We start from the raw sequence: 19,578 nt of genomic DNA on the forward strand, positions 1-19,578 counted from the left end.
GTAGATTGTATGTTTGCATCAGCTGTTTTAGCTAAACACTGAGTAATGTCACTTCTACATTTTTTACAGACTCAGTAAAGTGTAATAGCTCTGAAACTAGCGAGTTAAAAGAAACATCAAATCAAAAATAAAACAACAGGTCATGACACAAGGTATGCAAGGAAGGATTATGGACCTACTAGGCCCCACTTTGTTACCTTTTCCCCAGGGATTTAAAAAATAAAATACAAAATTAGATCTTATTTATTGTAATTGTGGCTTTACACTCCACAATTGCTACTTGAAATTATTTCTCATAATTGAGATTCAATATCAGCCTAGTGAGCTGCTTTAAGACAGAATCCTGACATGAAACCTTAAAAATGACCCATCTTAATTGATTTTCAGAGAATCTATGATTATTCAATGAAGCACACAGGATATGCATGACTCAATTGATTTCAGACCCTGGCATTAGCATGATGCTATGCTAACAACACTCTAACAGGTATAAAATATACAACAAATATCAGATTATATCACTATTGAAATATTTATATTTGAAAGTCAAAATGAGGTATCTAAGAAAGAAGCATAATTATGCTGAAACTTGACTCAAAATCGATTTCAATAGAGTTTGAAATTAGCAAGTTACTAAGCTAATGATACAGCACTCTAAAACCTTAGAACACAGAACACACAAATATTCGGTTAATACATTTAAATTAGATTTAAATTAAAGTAGAACTATGACTTGACTCAAATATTTTCAGTAGAGTTTGGAATTAACATGCTGCAACTGCTAACAATGCAATGCTCTAATAACCGCATACACACAACAAATATGGGGTAAAATAATCCATTTTAATTAGATCTTTAATTAAAACCATTTTATTTGTTTTAGTATTTAGTCATACGTATTATAAGTTAAAATTATTTATCTTAAAGAGTATCATAATTATAATAAGACCTAACCCAATTCATTTCAATAGCAGTTGGAATTAACATTTGCTAGCTAGCAAATCAATACTCTAATAACCATAAATATACATAAACAAATATTGGGTAAAATCACGTTTTTTAAATTAAATTAAAATATTTTTTTTATAAAATGTTCACTATTGATTTGCTAATTTATGCTGCCTGTACATTTTAGAGCAGATTTTGCGTCAGTAAGATGTCTATATTGCCTTGAAATACTACCTAAGTTGGCAGCTCACTAGGTTTTAGAAATGAAGATCATATTTCACAATCCAGTCACAGGTCAAATTAAATTCCACCCCACTTTTTTCTCATTATATATCATGTTTCACTCAGAAATATAATATAAAAGTAAAAAAGAATTATAGCTTCTCATAATTCTGACTCGCAAATGTACTGTCAAGTGACTGAAAATTCAAATTGATGCCAATCTGTATCTTAATTACAAGTAGCGTTTGTCTGTCAACAACAATTTTAAATTTCCTTTGTTTTCCCATGTCTCAACTTTAGGCCCCTGGCAGTCTGGAAGCTCCTTGACCCGGTTCATAATCCATCCCTGAAGGTATGGGAATAAATACACATACAATATTTTGTATATATATATATGTATATAGACTGTATATAGTATCTATATATAGCATCTCACTTTGATTTCTGTGTGGCACCACTGTTGCCTACTATATTATATTCATATTTTGTGGTGACTGAAATTAGATCAGCAATGATTCAACCACTGCTCTCACATGGATCCATCGATCACAACTCATCTGGCTAGAGCCGCAACTCAAAAATTACACAACACGTTAACATCAAAAACACTACGCAAACACTGTGGTGCTGTAAATCTGCTAATGTGTGACAGTGTTTCTTGCAGCAGGTTCTCTGATCGAAACAGTTACTTGGTCACAAAAACCGAAACCATACAAGCTCGTAAAAGCTCAAGTGGTGACAGATGTGCTATTGTTCAGTAGCGTTGAATTTGTCATTGTGTCGCTATTAGATTGTGGCGTTAGAGGAAGAATCCTTCGATTGCTTGTGCAGACTTAGCATGTGGTGGGGTACTCTTTTGCGTTTGACTCTCATGTGACTCTCGGTTTAGTCCTCAGCACCGCTCTTTCGTGAATGCAGACCTGGGAAGCCCCTCTAGAAGTCTCAGGCTATGTGGCCATGGTTAGAGTGGTAAACGGATGTGCATGGCTGAGCTGTTGGGCCTGGCAGCCAGGATGTAGATGGCGCTCTCCCTCAGGAAGTTGTCCCAGGTAATGGGTCTGGAAAATGTAACGGTAAAATAGAGTAAACTCAACTAACCCACAAATTATAAAAGCCAAAAGACACCTGTTATAATTATTTACCTATAGCTACTGTTTGACGCCATGTCGTAATTACCCAAATTTCAAAATGACAAAACGTGACGTTCTACTTGGAACTGACTCAGAATTATGAATTGTATGGCAATACTATCAACGTCACATCCTCGTACCACTCGTAATTACAACTTGTAAGCTGGGAATCTTCTAAGAGCTAAAGCGTCATTAATGCTATGTTGTAATTACTGTAATATTTAGTGTAGAACTACAATAACATCACAGCGCACACAACGCCTCTGCATTTACTACCGGTTTCTCTCAACATGGCAACACGAGAGCTGTCAGTCAGTGCATGGGAAACAAAGTAACTGGCGTTACTTATTTGAAAAAGTAACTCAGATGTTTTCTTCTACATTAAAAAGTAATGTGTTACTTTACTAGTTACTTAAAAACGTAATTTGATTACGTAACTTGCGTTACTTGAAATGCGTTACCCCCAACACTGGAGATAACAACACGTGACGTTCTACTTGGAACTGTCCTCAGACTCAGACATAGCTGGTTATATTACTTACAAATTGTAGTCCGTTACTGATTTCTAATTACAGGACAAAAATTGTAGTTAGTAACATAAGCCATTACATTACACATTTTAGGTAATATAATCGGACTACTTTTTGATTACTTTTGACCTAAATCATTTATCACATTGATTTAAATAGGATAATATTGTATCATATTGATGTAAAAATACAAAGAGTAAAAAAATATATTCATTCTTTGTAATTAACAACATTAAGTGCATTAAACATTACATTATATCATGGTTTCCCAAACTGGGGTTCGTGGGGGAACTGTAGGGGGTTCAGGAGTTTAATAAAAAAAAGAATAATTAAATCAAAAAATGTAAAATTAAAATAAATCATTTTAAAACACTTACTAAAAAAAACTAAATATTTACTTGTATGTCATGTGACCATTAACCATCAGAGAACCGTGAACATGCAAATGTGATACATCATTATTAAAATATTTATTTTAAAATCTCAGGAGTACTTCTAGTGAAAGAGGTTCAGACTTCAAAAAAGGTTGGGAATCCCTTCATTACATGTAAATAAGAAATACCATGAATTTGTGCATTTTATTGTGCTTGAAAGACAAAAACGAGGATTTAGGGAGAATCAATAAATTATGAATAATTTATTGCTGTTGTATGAATAATATGTAATCATATAATCAATATAAAGTAACTGTACTCTGATTATGAGTATTTTAAAATGTTACGGTAATTACGACATGCCGTTAATGCAGCTTTCAGAAGATTCCTAGAGTTCTACGAAGATGTGATGTTGATTGTTTTGCCACGGAAACGCATAATTCCGGTCTGAGGATAGTTCTGAGTAGAACGTCACAGTGTCTCGAAATTACGATAATTACGACATTGCATGAATGCTTACTTCAAATCTTCCATTCAACTCTGTCCAACCAATTCCAGTCTGAGAGTTCCATTCTGAGGCAGAACTGTCAGAATTATGGTTGCTATGCTGTTACTAGATGGTTGCTAGGACATTGTTAGATGGTTACTGGAGAGTTCTGGTTGATTGACAGGGCATTGTTATGTGAGTTGACTGGGAGGTTTCTATGCTGTTGCCTAGCAGTTGCTAGGTTGTTCTGGATGGTTGCTAGTGTGTTTCTAGGTGATGCCTATGGTGGATACTAGGGCAGTGATAGCTACTGAGTTTTGGTTGATTTACAGGGCATTATTTAGTGTTTGCTATGGTGATTTAAATGGTTTGTATGCTGTTGCTATGTGGAAGCTAAGCAGCTGATATGGTGTGATGGTTGTTCAGGTGTTTCTAAGTGGTGCCTATAGAATGTCCCAGGTGATTGCTAGGGTTTTCTGGGTGGTTTCTATGCTGTTGTTAAGCAGTTGCTAGTGTGTACTGGGTTGTTGCTAGGGCATTTCTTGGTGATTGCAAGGGTGTTGCTAGGCGGTTCCTAGGATGTGCCTACATGGCTCAGATCCCTTCTTTATTGTATGTGATTTTTTCTACATATTTATTCTCATTGTTGTGGAGTAACTAGTTACATATAACGTAATTTAATTACAAAATAAATGTAACTGTAATCTGTTACAGTTACAGAGAAAAAATGTGTAGTTAAATTACAGTTACTGTTTAAACACTAATAAACACTGTTTATTCTCCATCATCTAAAAATCATAATAATGGGAACTGATTGTAATGGGAGCATTTTAGTATGGCTGTGCAACACATTTGTAGTTTACAAGCAAACACACACACACACACACACCAACCTGTTGTCATTCTCCAAAGCTTTATCTCTGCTTCTCTCGCTGCTGGAACTGGCAGGACTGCTCTCAGATATTGGACCAACATGGCTGATACTGCAGATGAAGAAAGCAAGCTGAAACACACGCTGTTTCATTCAGTCTCTCCCACACAGACACACACACTACCGGACAGCTCACAGCAGGCCGCACTTCTACAGTCTCTGGGTTTTCAAACTCTAATTCGTTGTTCTCATGACACCTCAGAGCCCCGAGAGAGACGATACCCAACCACCGGCAAGACAAAACTAGTTCACTCATGAGCAGAAACATGCATTCAGGACTTGAATTGAAATTCAAAATGCATTCTCAATTCAATTCTGAATGGCCCACAACCCTTGTACGGTATATACAGTTGTCTCACAAACATCGCATGCCATTCCGTACACTGACATGATCTGACAAACTTCATTGACTGAAATAAATTCATTTGAAACAAGAACTTCCTGTAATTAAGTTCAATGACGTGTGAAGCAAAACTGACCAGAGCCTTGAACGGCAACCCAAACATCTTGTCCAGAACTGGGACCGCTCAGAGTCGAGACTGTCTGCTTTGATCTCAAACCCTCAGTTGATTTTAATGAGCGTAAATTAGGATGCAAGCTTAGTCATGCCATAAATGCACCAAACATACACACAAACACCCACAACCCCATGCACCCGCACACTCAGGCGCTCATTTAACCTGCTGTGCTCCTTAAAACTGATGAAAAATATCCTTAAGGGCTTCTCTGAGGGGAATAAAAGCCCCTCTTTTTGATCTTGATAATGGGAGGGCAAGATCTCATTTAATACAGCCATAGCAGCTGAGAGAGTGGCCATTACAGTCAAAAACTACCCAATTTAGCTTTGATATTTTTATCCACTGATTCCTTGGCCTCCATTATGGAATATTTAGCAATTGAGGTGATAATGAGTATAATGAGTATAATGATGATGATGGCAGGGAACGGTGTAAGATGTTTCCAGGGGAGGCCCATGCAGATCGAGTGACTTACCCCATACTGAACAAAGGGGAACACAATCCCATGAGTCTGCAGGGCAAATGGACATTCCGCAGTGGTGAAAAGGATGGGATGATTGGTTAAAAAAAAAAAAAAAAAAGGATGATGTCAAAAAAGACTGTCCAAATATTTAATTCACAAATATGTTGATAAGTCAGTCAATCAAAATTCAAGCAAAATATGTTATATAAAATATATATACTGTATACATAACCATTTAAATGTTTGGGGTGAGTAGGATTTTTTTGAAAGAAATTACATTAAAATTATGTAATGTAATAATTTGAAATTACATTGCATTGAATTGAATTGATTAAAAAGTGACAGTAAAGATAATATAATTAGCACTGTTAAATTATTAATCGCGATTAATCGCATCCAAAATAAAAGTTTGTGTTTACATAATATATGTGTGTCCTGTGTATATTTATTATGTACATATATAAATACACACACACATATATTGTGTAAACACAAACTTTTATTTTAGATGCGATTAATTGTGAATAATAGTTTGACAGCACTATTTATAATGTTAACAAAAGATTTATATTTCAAATAATTCTTTAAAGAATCCAAAATAAAATCATATTATGTTTTCAGCAAAAATCTGAAGCAGCACAACTGTTTTCACCATTGATAATAATAATAAATATTTCTTGAGCAGCAAATCAGCATATTAGAATGATTTCTGAAGGATCATGTGACACTCAAGACTGGAGTAATGATGCTGAAAATACAGCTTTGCATCACAGGAATAAACTACATTTTAATATATATTCAAAACAATAACAGTTATTTAAAATTGTAATAATATTTCAGAATAATACTGATTTTATTGTACTTTTGCTAAAATATTGTTGACATCTTGATAAGCATATTTCCTTCTCACACATTTTTTTACCAACCACAACCTTTTTAATTTACCAGTATATTTCCCAGAAGTTGTATCTTATACAGTAGCTTATGGATTTAAAAGAAACGTAATGAGAATTTTATAAGTGTCAACTTTATCTCAGATGTTTCTCTTAAATTCATCAGGATAAATAAAAATAGACACAAATAAGGCAATTGTTGACACACTGTGCAAGTATATACAGATAATATTTCTAATTATATAATTATGAATTTAGTTAAATATAAATATATATAAACATAAGTTAATGTTCAAATGAAATATTAACAATGTTTATAAATGAGAGATTTAACTTAACGTCCCCATTTAACCTCACTGCTATCTAGGAGAAAGATTTGAGATATTAAAGACATCACATTTGTGATATTTCTTTCTGGGCGATGGTGCTCGAGGAATGAAGGATTCAGAAAGACAAATGATCAATTCGAGGTAGCTGGCTCCATTTTACCCCACAAATCACTGCAAAAATGCATCATTCTGACTTTTGGGCTCTCAGAGTGAGGTTTGAATTATGATATGACTGGCAAAGAGCGCTTTGTCAAAGTCAGTACAGTCCCTGATTTTAGCCTGTCATTGAGAAACTTTCCTCTTCCCTTCCACAGATGACTTACCCCAGCGGTTATATCATCTCATTTACGTTATGCATTAATCCCAGAGTCAGAACTGTCAGCAAATGCACTGCTTAAATGATTCATACTCTCTCGGCAGAGTTCCTGAATGCAAAGTTAGCCCGTAATTCGTGAGAAGAGATGGGGGATACGTGCTAATAAAGTGATGGCGGTTAGCATTGGCTAGCAGCTCGTGGAGGCATTGGCAGCTTGGCATGGCTATAAAAACTGCCAAGCTTGAACCGATTTGTTGCTCCCAGAGGCCAGGCAAATTGGACGAGTCCCTGAAATGATTTTCAAGAGTTTGAAGTGTCTGAAGTTTATTGTTGATTATGTAAGTGGATGTGATTGAGAATCGTTCAGAAATGTCCTGCTAACTATGATTAGCCTCAATGACTCTCGTATATTCAGCTCACCTGACACTGCAGGACTGTGATTCTTTGTTAATCTTGTGGAACCAGGAGGTTTGGGCTTTTCTGGCTTCTCCGACAGTGATGATCCCATCTTTGTCCTGGTCTATACTCTGAAATACGGCCCGTGCTCGATCCCTCTCCTTCGCTGTGAGGATTCTCACCAGCGAATTCTGGATTGAGGAAAAACAGAATCATTTACACAATGCTTTTAGATGAATGGTTGATTGTTCATTATAATTTGGCATTTTGAAAGTTTTTTGGGGAGAAAATAATAATTTCCACAATACTTTTGTTGAATGGTTGATTGTTCATTATAATTTAGCATTTTTATTATTACTAAAATAATAATAATAATTTTCACAATGCTTTTGGTTGAATGGTTGAATGTTCATTATAATTTGGCATTTTGAAAGTTTTTTGGGGAGAAAAGAATAATTTCCAGAATACTTTTGTTGAATGGTTGATTGTTCATTATAATATAGCATTTTTATTATTAATAAAAATAATAATAATAATAATTTTCACAATGCTTTTGGTTGAATGGTTGAATGTTCATTATAATTTAGAATTTTTTAAATTTTGGATGAAAAAAAAACAGAATAATTTCCACAATGCTTCTGGTTGAATGGGTGAATGTTAATTATAGTTTAGCTTTTTTTTTTTTTTTTTTGGGGTTCATCTGAAATAAAAAGCTTTTGTAACATTATGCACTGTACCATTCAAAAGCTTTTTTTTTTTTTTTTTTTTTTTTGGGGGGGGGGGAATAAAATTAAATATTAGTAAAAAAAAAATACTAATAATAATAATAATTTCCACAATACTTTGGTTGAATGGTTGATTGTTCATTATAATTTAGCATTTTTTTAATTTTGGCGGGAAAAAAAAGAATAAAAATTTTCACAATGCTTTTGGTTGAATGGGTGAATGTTCCTTATAATTTAGCATTTTGAAAGTGTTTCGGTGTTTTTTGGCAAACATAAACAGCCAATCGTCCAAGATAATGGGATAACGAGCTATATTATTCAAGGGAAGGATTGTGTATTCATACTATTCATAAATGTGAATGTCAATAAATGGTTAAACATAAAGAAACAAAGAAATTACTTTTATTCAGCAAGGATGCATCAAATTGATCAAAAGTGACAGTACGGACATTTAGAATGTTACAAAATATTTCTATTTCAATCTCATCAGTTAGGGATGAGAACAATCTAGTAATTGTTGCACAATTTTTTGTGTTAAGTCTTTAAATGTGCACACGTTTTGAATCTTTTGTGTGTACTGTCATAAAACATAAAATGCCTTTATAAGTGGTCATTGCGCTTTTTCCAAAAACGCAAACAAGCCGAATTTGTCCATGTCCCACATTACCTCGGTCCGGAACTTCTGCAGCACTGAAAGTGACTCGTGGTAGAGGAAGTCAGACCACTCAATCTGACCCTTCTTGTCTGGATCCAGCGCTGCAAACTGGGCCAGAACCTCCTCTTCCTCCTCATCCGTCAAGTCTCTTTCAAAGAGCTGCTTGGTCACAAAGTGCCTGTACTGCAGGAGCTCATCTGACACCAGGCACGACTCTGAGCAGAAAGTAGGTGAGAGGAGACTTACTGCATCATCAATCAATGGAAACAGGTCAGGCCTAATTACAGTACTGACGTGATAAATTAGTAAACCTTTAATTGGCTTCCTTAATTTACTGCACAAAGACATATTTAAACCAGAATCTAGAGGAGGATGTTAAAATGGGACTGAGAGGAACACCTGGGATGATCTTGCACTGTTTGAAGGTTTCCATCAGACTGTACATCTCTTCTTCAGTAAGCAGCAGGTTCACATTATCCTGAGGGAGGAAGAGGAAGAGTCTTTCGGTTCTGGTAGAACAGACACTTCACATTAAAGAGAATTATACACATTATGCTGCTTACTTGTTTCTGGTCTAACCTTTGAAACAACTGTATCAACAGGAAATTCATTTTCAATATTAGTACAAATACAGTACGATGCATTGCGCATTAACTCAAATGTAAGATATTTATAAATGAGTTTAGTATGAACAGGATAATGAAACAAAATTGTAAATCATGAAAAGGTAAGAAGCCATCTGCCTATCCCAGCTGGCTTCTGTGACTTTAGTTATTTCTTTGTTTGTTTGTTCGTTCAACGATTTTAAAACCTAAATGAAATATTTAGTATTTTAATGGATTCAACTTAAATTAAATAGTTAAAGAGAAACGCTTTTGAATTATATAGGCTACTTTTATAACAATTTTGATATATACTTATATGCAGGCCTATATTTTAAATTGAAGAATCGCAAATAGCAATAGACTTTGAATTCGGATTGAATGATTGTGCTCATTTGGTCTACAGGTTATTATAAGTAACGAAGATGATTATAAATGTACATCTAATCCATGGAATTATTTCAAAAAATAAACCTATTAAATATAATAATGTCTAATTTAAAAAAAAAATAACAACATGCCACTGGGTACCTTCTGCCCCAATTCACTTTGGGGAGAGGGTCACTTTATCAGGTCTGACTTGAAATTTTATTTCCAAATAATAATATATTTTTTAACAATAATCCCCCATTAGCAAACAGATTTTAATAAACTTTAATATTCAACATATACAAGTAAAATCACAGATCACTATTGTCCAGCGTCAAAACATATCATTTAAACTAAAAGCTGTTCAAATTGAATAAATCTCAAAAATGTTGATGTTCATTTAAATAGAGTCTACTGATCAAAGTTTTCAATCACTACTCTTCACAATATTTACTGATTAATATTCCCAATCACATCAATATTTGCAGAGAAAAGCCCCCAATAATAATAATAATAGATTAATAAATCATGGAATGGATATTACAAAACGTGGTCTATTTCTTGATCATTTTTCTAAATTAACACATTCAGATGACAACCCTAGTAAAAAGACTTAATGAGAAAAACATCCTGCACAGAGCCTCAGGGCCCTTCAGACTGAGACTTAAAAACACAGTTACATTAATTATCTCCAGCAGCAGGTGTTTCAATCTCTCTCTCCCCCCTTTATCTTTCTAAAAAGGCTAACAATCTCTGAGCCAAGGGTAATGAACGACCTGACTAACTCGGCTTTTAAGGAAACCTAATGAGTTTGAGGTGTAAGAGGTGCAGGAAGAAGCTCTCACAGATCAAATGACAGCTTGTCCATTCATATCAAATTCAGAGCGAGATTTCTTTCCTGGCTCAAGCTCTGCCTTCAAACGAACGCTGTCAGAGCCCAGCAGCATTGGGAGTAGCTGTATTTTCAATCAGCTTTCCCCAGCCTGATGTGAACTCATCTGAACAATGGCACTAGAGCAGATGGGAAGGGCAGCCTGCCTCTCAGAGGTACCTCCATTTCCTGTCAGCGGTGACTGTGGGATACACTCCCCTTCTCAGGATGATCATTGAAATGAGATTGGATTTCATGTCTGTTGTGTTATCCACGAGCCATTCTCAACAGACATCAGGTCAGAGACCCCAAAATGAGGAACAGATGTTATAAACAATGCTTAGCGAGAGGTGGGATTCATTGTGGTCTGGCCTTCACATCTCAGTGGTGGTTTCTCTGATCCCCTGGAAGGATGTGATTTGAAATCTGCTATCTTTGCTCACGGGTGCATGGTAATGGTCACTTATTTTGGAGCCAGTAAACACCATGTGACTATGTAGCCGCAAGAAAATTACATCATGTCAACACAGATTGGCTGATGGCACCACAACAATGTCCAGTCCCAAGTCATGAAATGAACATGAAACATTTCAGACTCATAAGCTGCTTGCAGTTATTCCAGTACACAGCTACTTTTAAATGACCATAGATGTAGAAACATGCTTTTTGTCCACAAAATGGTGCAGTCTGGGGATAACTGACAATGCTAAATAGCAAAACCCTGCCCTCTTGGTTGAAATATTGACATTAAATCGGATGTTGACAGTTGGGTTGTGTGTACTTTCATATTTACTTCACAATAACAAAATTCCAGCAAAATTTCACAAAAAAAATTTCCATTGTCAGTGGATTAGTGATAATATGAAGCAAACCAAGCAGCAAACACTGCAAATTCTTGCAATGTGATCCAATGCAAAATCTTTAACCCTTAAGTGACCTTCCCAGATGCTCAAATTTCTATTAAAATAACTTGATTTTGACTGTAAAAATTCACCAAATAACTGTAAATCTTACCTTTATTCCATCATAACAGTAGGGTTAGGTTCAGAATAGAATCGGGGTTTTTTTTACTGTATTGTTTAGAAATTAATAGTTCACAGTATCTGGTTTTAAGATAGTAATCTATTCCAAACGCATAACTTAACTGACCTGAAAAAGCAACTGATTATCCATAATTTTTTTTTTACATGTCTGTCTCACATTTTTAATATAGACAAACCATGTGCAAATTCATCAGTCAACACCATTGCTGCGCATTTTCTTCTTAAAAAATTAGGTGTACCAAAGACAGTCTGAAAAACGTCCTTTCTAAATTCAGAATTTCAATGAATTCACTCATGGATTCACTCTCCGATAATGATTCATCCAATATTGCCACTTGCCATTGTGTAGCATTTACTACTTCCGTTAAATGAGTGAAAGTACAGCAGGTCCTAGCCGGTGTGACTGAGTGGAGGCGGGACCTAATTTGCATACCCATGTATACTAAATGAGGTATGGGTGTAGAGTTACATTTAAGCATATTAAGAAATTATTTTCATTGAAAAAACTGTTTAAAAATGTCATTGTGATTATCAAAGAAAGAGTTTTAACAGACAAAAATAGTGACAGCAGGGGTACTTTAACGTAAAAGCGGAAGCAGCCATTTGTGAATGTGATTTGTTTCCAATTTTTTAAGCTGTACAAAAACAGTCCACTATGCTGCTTAATATTGCAAACTGACATTTGTTATCATATTGGTGTGTTTTTTTTCGTAGACACACTGGTTTGTAGTGCAAATAGTGTAATAATTTACTGCACTTTATTATTTTTCTAGTTATTTACCTACAGCAGCTAATGAATCAGAATCTCGCACATTCACGGAAAACAGCCTACTTCTTCATTACAAAACAAGGTGGATAGAAGGTTGAGGTTGAGAATGCGCACACATTTCAAAACAAAACGACAAAATAAGTTCAAGCTTGTGTAGCTAGACGCTGTCATATAAATATGTTTTGGGTCTCAACATTTTACTTGTCTTCTCATTTTGTATCATATGGGTTTGGAACATCATGAAGATGACTAAATGATGACAGAACTTTCTTTTGGGTGGACTATCCCTTTAAGCCTTCATGTTCGCTGAAACTCCAAGAGATTTGAATTTAACAGGAAATCCAAAAGATGAAACCAGCGTAAAGAACACAAGCACAGTTGGACAAGCTAGAGGCCAGACAGAGAAAACAACACCGCAGTTTCTCCACAATGCTTCACTGCTGGGTGACATTTTCAAACCACAAACCTTGAAAGATGTCAGAACGAGACGGGGAGAACATCACCTAATTATGTTCACACAAATAGTACAGCTAGCTAGCTATTTAGCAAAACAATACACAGCTTATCCCTATTGGCTGTAGGCTATCTATTTTGCTTCAGCTCACAATTTTCATTGTTAACGTTCCCCATCATCCATGGCATCATCTTTATGAGCATATCTCCACACCAGGTGCATGTCATATCAGTTTGAGCTCTTTTATTGTTGTTTTTGGACGAGTAAGGGCTGTAATTATCTAAATTGTCACATGGCTAATCACAGTGCTGATTCTATTGAATGGCGAAGCCCGCATTTGACGCCAAGTGCCAAAATCAGTTTGACAACCTGGCCTGGACTCTTGATTAATTTTCCACCATGGTCTTCTCGCTAACACTTACTGATGCTAAATTTCATGCTTACAGTACTCCACGCTGATATAATTTCCCATTAAGCCTTAGTGTTATGCTAGAAGTCAGCCCAATGCACTGAAATACACTTGAAGATATTGAATGGTATTACATGAAACAAAACATCAGTGTCCCTTGAAAGCAATATTCAACAGTGTAATCCCCAGTCTGAACATCTCTAGGCCTCGACATACGCACGCTTACGCACACATGTGGATTAGGTTGTAGCGATGGCAGAGTGAGAAAATCAGACACATAAGCTGTGAATTAGCCCTCCAAGGAAATACACGCCAGACATTTCGGCAACAACCCGGCGCTTCACATATTGTTTCGAGGGATGTGTCCACAGCTGTTTATGTTTGCAATGCAGCATGAGATGCAACCCATTTGAGGGTGTGAGTTTAGCTGGAAACCAGCAAGTGCATCTGGAGTGCGTGTAGCAGCAGCAGCCTCGAAAATGTCTTACACTCTCAACAAATGATTTAAGCATCAGCAGCCTGCACGACTGAGATAAGCGCTCTACTTCACTTTGAAGGACGCTCGTACGCTTTGACAGCCTGACAGCCAGACTTCTCTGACGCCGGGAGAAAGACCACTTTGAACAGAGCCCAAACTCTCTAGCATAACACAATCATCTTGACATGCTCATCTTCACGCTGACCTTTGGGAGGAGCTCTATGGTGTAAGGATCTGTGGATATATGCTAGCCAACAGGTGGTCTATATATTTGATCACTCTGTCAGCACTTTTTGCTGGAGAGGGATATAAAAAGAAGAGGAAAACTTGGACATATTTAGTTAAGAAATGTCCTTGGTCTTATTGCGTCTCTGAAACAAATTGTATTTATAGGCGGGGCATTAGGCGATTGCAGAAGAACTGCAACAATGGGAAGTTATGTTTCGGCTTGAGAATTTCAGAATTCTGAGAGGCGATGACTGACGTATTTGTATTGCAAGCTCTGTTATCAGCCCAACAGTGGAAAATTAAACCATATCCATACCCGCTGGGCTGGATCGGCTTGGAATGGCATGGTTAAGAAATGAGAACAGTTTGGGCCAACGGTGGAAAAGTGAGTCATGTGATACGGAATTTTGCATGGGACCAAAACAGTGTTAATTTCGTCAATGAAGATGACGACGAAAAATATTTGTTAACGAACATTTTTTCTGTGACTAAGACGAGACGTTGACGAGCTAAAACTAATATCTGATGATAAAAACTACAACGAAATTTATGCCGCGTCTTCGTTAACAAGACGAGACGGGACTATGTTGAGGACTACTGGACATTCAAAATACATCCTATAGGCTACTGTCTTGTCCTTCAAAATGTGCGTCCCTGTCATTGGATTGCAATCAGATAAGGGGCGTTTGCATATCTAGTCTCAAAAGTTAGTGAAGGCGGGATAGGCGGATAGAAGTGCTCTCTCTCGCGCACGCTCCCCTTCTTCAGTTCTCATATAAAGCGCACGATCAGTTCTCAGTGTTCAAATACACACAAACAGTCCAAATGTCTATTGTGTAGAGTATCTCACTTAAATACAGTCGGTTATGGATTAAGTGAATGTAAACAGGTGGGTGAAAACTGAACGTGTGCAGTATAACATGCATGCCTTCCATCTTAAAGGGACAGCATTCCTAATTAAGTACCTATCCGTGTCATTAATGTTAACCAACAAAAGATGTTAAATAAATATGTTAAGTAAACCTACTGTATCTGAAAAATTAGTTTAATTTGTATCTCTTTCATATTTGTCTTATTGTCTTATTCTTCTTCTTTTTCAAAAATTATAAATTATATATATTATATATGAACAACTATAATTTTTATAAGTTTCTCGCTTTTCACTACTGTTAAAGGGATAGCTCACCCAAAAATGAAAATTGTCTTCATTTATTCAAGTTTTTTGACTAAAAGTAATGACTAAAAGTTGACAAAAATGCAATGACTTTTCGTCGACTAAAACTAGACTAAAACTAGGAAAGACTCAAATGACTAAAATGTGACTAAGTCTCTTCATAACTTTTATTCTCGCTGTAGTATTGTTGCTGCCGCCATGTCGTGAAGGCGCTGTGTGTTTCGTTGTGGCCAATCACAATGCACTGGATAGCTGGCCAATCAGAGCACACCTCGCTTTTCAGACCGATGAGCTTTGTAAAAATCGACGCGTTTCAGAAAGGCGGGGCATAGAGGACAAACAATAATGTACAGTATGTTGAAAAGAATGTGTTTTTTTTAACCTTAAACCGCATAAACACATTTCATTATACCAAATACACAAAATAATGTTCTTTTTAGCAACATCATATGACCCCTTTAAGCATTTTCCTCTCAAGATAAAGACTAAGACTAAATCAAAAATGCCTGTCAAAATTAACACTGGACCAAAACATTTCCCCTTGCAGATTCCACAACGGGTTCAAGTTGGTCACACTAATTTGCCGTGTTGGCTGACATAAAACTGATTTTTTTGAAGGTGAGTTCTGTGTGAGCTGTGCTTCATACATCATACATTTTTCCATTTATTGAAAATGGAAAAATTTTTGCTCACAAAACTTTTGCAGGAGTTTGCAGGAAGATAAGAAATTGTTGAATAAAGTCTTTATTTTTGTTTTCTTTGCGCACAAAAAGTATTCTCTTAGCTTCATAACATTACAGTTGAGCCACTGGTAAATAGTCCATTTGTAACCACATGTGGACTATTTTAACGATATCCCTACTACTGTACCTTTCTGGGCCTCGAACATGGTAGTTCCCTTGCTGTCTATGCAGGGTCGAAAAGCTCTTGTATTTCATCAAAAATATCTTAATTTGTGTTCCAAAGAAACACTTCTTCTTCTTCTTGAACTGATCTTCTTCTTGATCTCTTTAATATCATAGAACAAGATTTTTTTTTTATAAAGACCCATTTGTAATGAAAAACTGTATGTGATATTAAAATTATAAATGAAATAATTAACTTTATATTGTAATTGTAGTAAAGAGAACATAAATTATTAAAATATTGAATGCATTACATTTTTTAAATATTACCTGGAAAAAAATGTACTTTGTATTTTTTCTACTCACTAACAGAATAAAGTCTGATATGAAAACCTGAAGATAAACATAAAAGTAGGGCAGACAACAGAATAAAATACCCAGAATTATTCAATAAGGTTTCATTTGCTAACATTAGTTAACTACATTAGTTATCATGAATTAACTATGAAAAACTTCAAGAGAGCAACCATACATTTGTGTTATGTTTTACTTTGTTTTATATTCATTTGTTCATTCATTTATTCTTCATTAATTTATAATCATTTATCATTTAATCATTTTATTATTCCATTCAATCATATGGTAACACTTTATTTTGATAGTGCACTTTAGACATTCTACTAACAGTAAGTAACTTTGCAACTACATGTCAACTAGCAGTCATTAGAGTATCAGTAGACTGTCTGATTACACTATCTGTATTATAATAAATATCTGCTAACACTTTATTTTTATGGCTCCACAACATACAACACACTGACTATGAGAAACTTTGCAAGTATATGTCAACTTATTCTACTAAACCTAACCTAACCTAACAATCTACTCTGAGAGTTAGTAGACATGTAGTTGCAAGTTAATGAGAATTAGTTGACATGTAGTTGCAAAGTTACTTATAGTTAGTAGAATATCTAAAGTGGACTATCAAAATAAAGTGTAACCAATCATATAAACATTTATAATCATTTAAGCCATTTATATACCCGTTTCATTGATTTATCCATTGATTAGTCACTTATATTTTTTAAATATAATATATTTTATATTATATTTTTTCATTGTTTGAAGTTTATTTACTTTTCTGAGATTGAATTATTATAGAAAGTACATCAAAAGATAAAATTGCAAGACAAAAACGTAAATAGAAATTTGTTGTTTATAGTCTTTCGTGATTGTGTGGTTTCAAGGGATATTTGTGTTCATTAGTAAGAGACAAGAGAATGTCTCCATTTCAAGGTTTTTAATGTCACATTGTGAAGCAGTAATTTTCCATTGCTATTGCTTGTGGTATAATAACACTTGTTGGATTTGTGTTCGTCAGACAAAGTCTAAGAATTGAAACATACGCAACTAAGACTATTCAATAAACTGCTCTTTTTTTTATCATCACCATTTTGTCGTTTGCTTCTGCTCTTCTCCAGTCAACTTCTTGGCTGATAGAAGACTGTTAATAGAGTATTGGGTACCAGACAAGACTTTTGGGTATTAGACAATTTTGCTGACTAGTTGTTCTGTTACCAGTCAAAACGAATATTTTCTGACAGTATCTGGCATCCGGGACAGGATTTGATATTTCCGGCGTGGAGCCATGATCTAACAGATCCCCTACATGACCTCCCTTTGAATATTTCACGTGGAAATATGTAATATTACAGAAATAACATGCATTGTTTCACACAGGAATGAAAAACAGCTAATGATATTGAAATCTAAACTTTTTAAAGGTATAATTCCCCAAAAAATCTATATTCTGTCATTTTTTTTAGTTCAAAACCTTTACACTGTTGTTTTTGTTCAACGATACATTGAAAAGTTTCAGAAGAATTTTCATAATTCTCTCATAATTCTCCATACAGTGGCAGTTCATAGTGACTACATCTATGACAATCAGGTCATTGTAATTTCTGAGTAAACTGTTCCTTTAAGACAGCCGCACAGATAAATAAATAGTTCAGTCATGAAACTCTAGATGGCGCATTCTGACAGGGTGTTAACGTAACTGATTATATTCAAAGTTAAACGACTTGGCACAAGCTGATTGGTTCATGCTGCATATGCAGCCAATGAGCTTACTGCCTTGCATTTATATGGCTGGCTAGCATTCACTTGAGATTCCTGCAGCGCGCTTTCAGAGTTTCTCTGAAACCCTCCACCTTCCCCAGCTCCACCTGTATAGATCTGCTACGGGGTTATTTTATATGCTATTTGTGCAGCAGCAGTATGTCTTAAATACTCACGGCACTGTATCGCCATATGCATTGGCAGTAGCAAGTTCCTGTACTTGCTTGCAGCAGCAGCAGCAATAATCTACAACTACAGCAATAACCAACAGCAGCAGCAGCGTAGCAGATCTGTTCCGCCAAGACCAAATACAACTTACATTGTCATATCCATCACCATGCTAAAATGTTCCGAGAGTTGTCATGATGCCGCTCATTCCTGCGGAACGGATCCTTGCTACAGACTGAAAGACATTTACTGTAATAACTAGGAAACAACTCCACACAGCCAGAGACTGGAAATGTGCTTGTAAATATGTCTGTATGTGATAGTGTGTGTATGTATTCATCAAAGAGGGAACTCACGCAGTAATAGCAGCTCCAGCCGGTGGTGGTGTGGGCCGTCTCTCTCATTTCTTGCAAAGCATCAGTGCTCAGGTACCCCATCTCCTGCAGACAGCCGTCGTGGAAGACCCGTGTGCACGTCCGGCAGGGGAACAGATCGTCTGCCGTCCAAACCTCACACACCTCGCACATCTCATCGTTGACGGGCTGATCGCAGAACAGTGGGAGACAACACAGATAAATCATCAACAAGACTCTTATTGATTCACTGAAAAAAGGCCATACAGCGCACTGAAAATGCATAATTACACGTGACAGGATGTGTGGTGACTCAGCACCTCTACAATCAAACTTCTATACCTCCCTCCATTAGCTGCTTTCCATTAAAGGTCACCAAATATAGAAATAATCTCACTTGACATTCCCTACTTATTTAAAGTCTCCTATGGTGCAGCTGAATCTGCATGTGGTTTACTTTCATGTCATGATATGTGGATGTCATGCTGCTTTGATGAATGCAGCTCAAGAAAAGGTTTTACTGATCGCACAAGGGAAATTTATTTACAGTTTTATAAATACTAAACTGTGATAGAATCCAACTGTATAGACGGTATAGACATCTACCTGTTTGCATGTAGGCCTATGTAATGTATGTATTCATTCATTCATTTATTCACTTCCTTTTTTAGAACCGTTAGACACAATCTACTAACTAAAGGTAGACTACATTGAAGATACTTAGAAATATATTTTGAAATACATGACTATATAATTCTAATTTGATCAAATATCTCA

General features: G+C 35.7%; 1 protein-coding gene across 1 annotated transcript in view; it reads right to left on the minus strand.

Moving 5' to 3' along the window:
• Nucleotides 1–877: 877 nt before the first annotated feature.
• Nucleotides 878–19,578, minus strand: part of LOC107677982 (PHD finger protein 24-like) — a 31,886-nt gene continuing 13,185 nt past the window's right edge. Inside the window, exons 6-12 of the mRNA XM_016473059.1 lie at nt 18,805–18,990; nt 9,317–9,395; nt 8,930–9,132; nt 7,562–7,728; nt 5,616–5,651; nt 4,585–4,674; nt 878–2,228 (exon numbers count right to left, since the gene is read on the minus strand). Coding sequence (XP_016328545.1) covers nt 2,132–2,228; nt 4,585–4,674; nt 5,616–5,651; nt 7,562–7,728; nt 8,930–9,132; nt 9,317–9,395; nt 18,805–18,990 — 858 coding nt within the window. The 3' untranslated portion in view covers nt 878–2,131. The remainder of the gene's footprint in view (nt 2,229–4,584; nt 4,675–5,615; nt 5,652–7,561; nt 7,729–8,929; nt 9,133–9,316; nt 9,396–18,804; nt 18,991–19,578) is intronic.

This window comes from Sinocyclocheilus anshuiensis, unplaced genomic scaffold (assembly GCF_001515605.1).
Source record: "Sinocyclocheilus anshuiensis isolate Anshui unplaced genomic scaffold, SAMN03320099.WGS_v1.1 scaffold260, whole genome shotgun sequence".
In the NCBI taxonomy this organism is placed as follows: Eukaryota; Metazoa; Chordata; class Actinopteri; order Cypriniformes; family Cyprinidae; genus Sinocyclocheilus; species Sinocyclocheilus anshuiensis.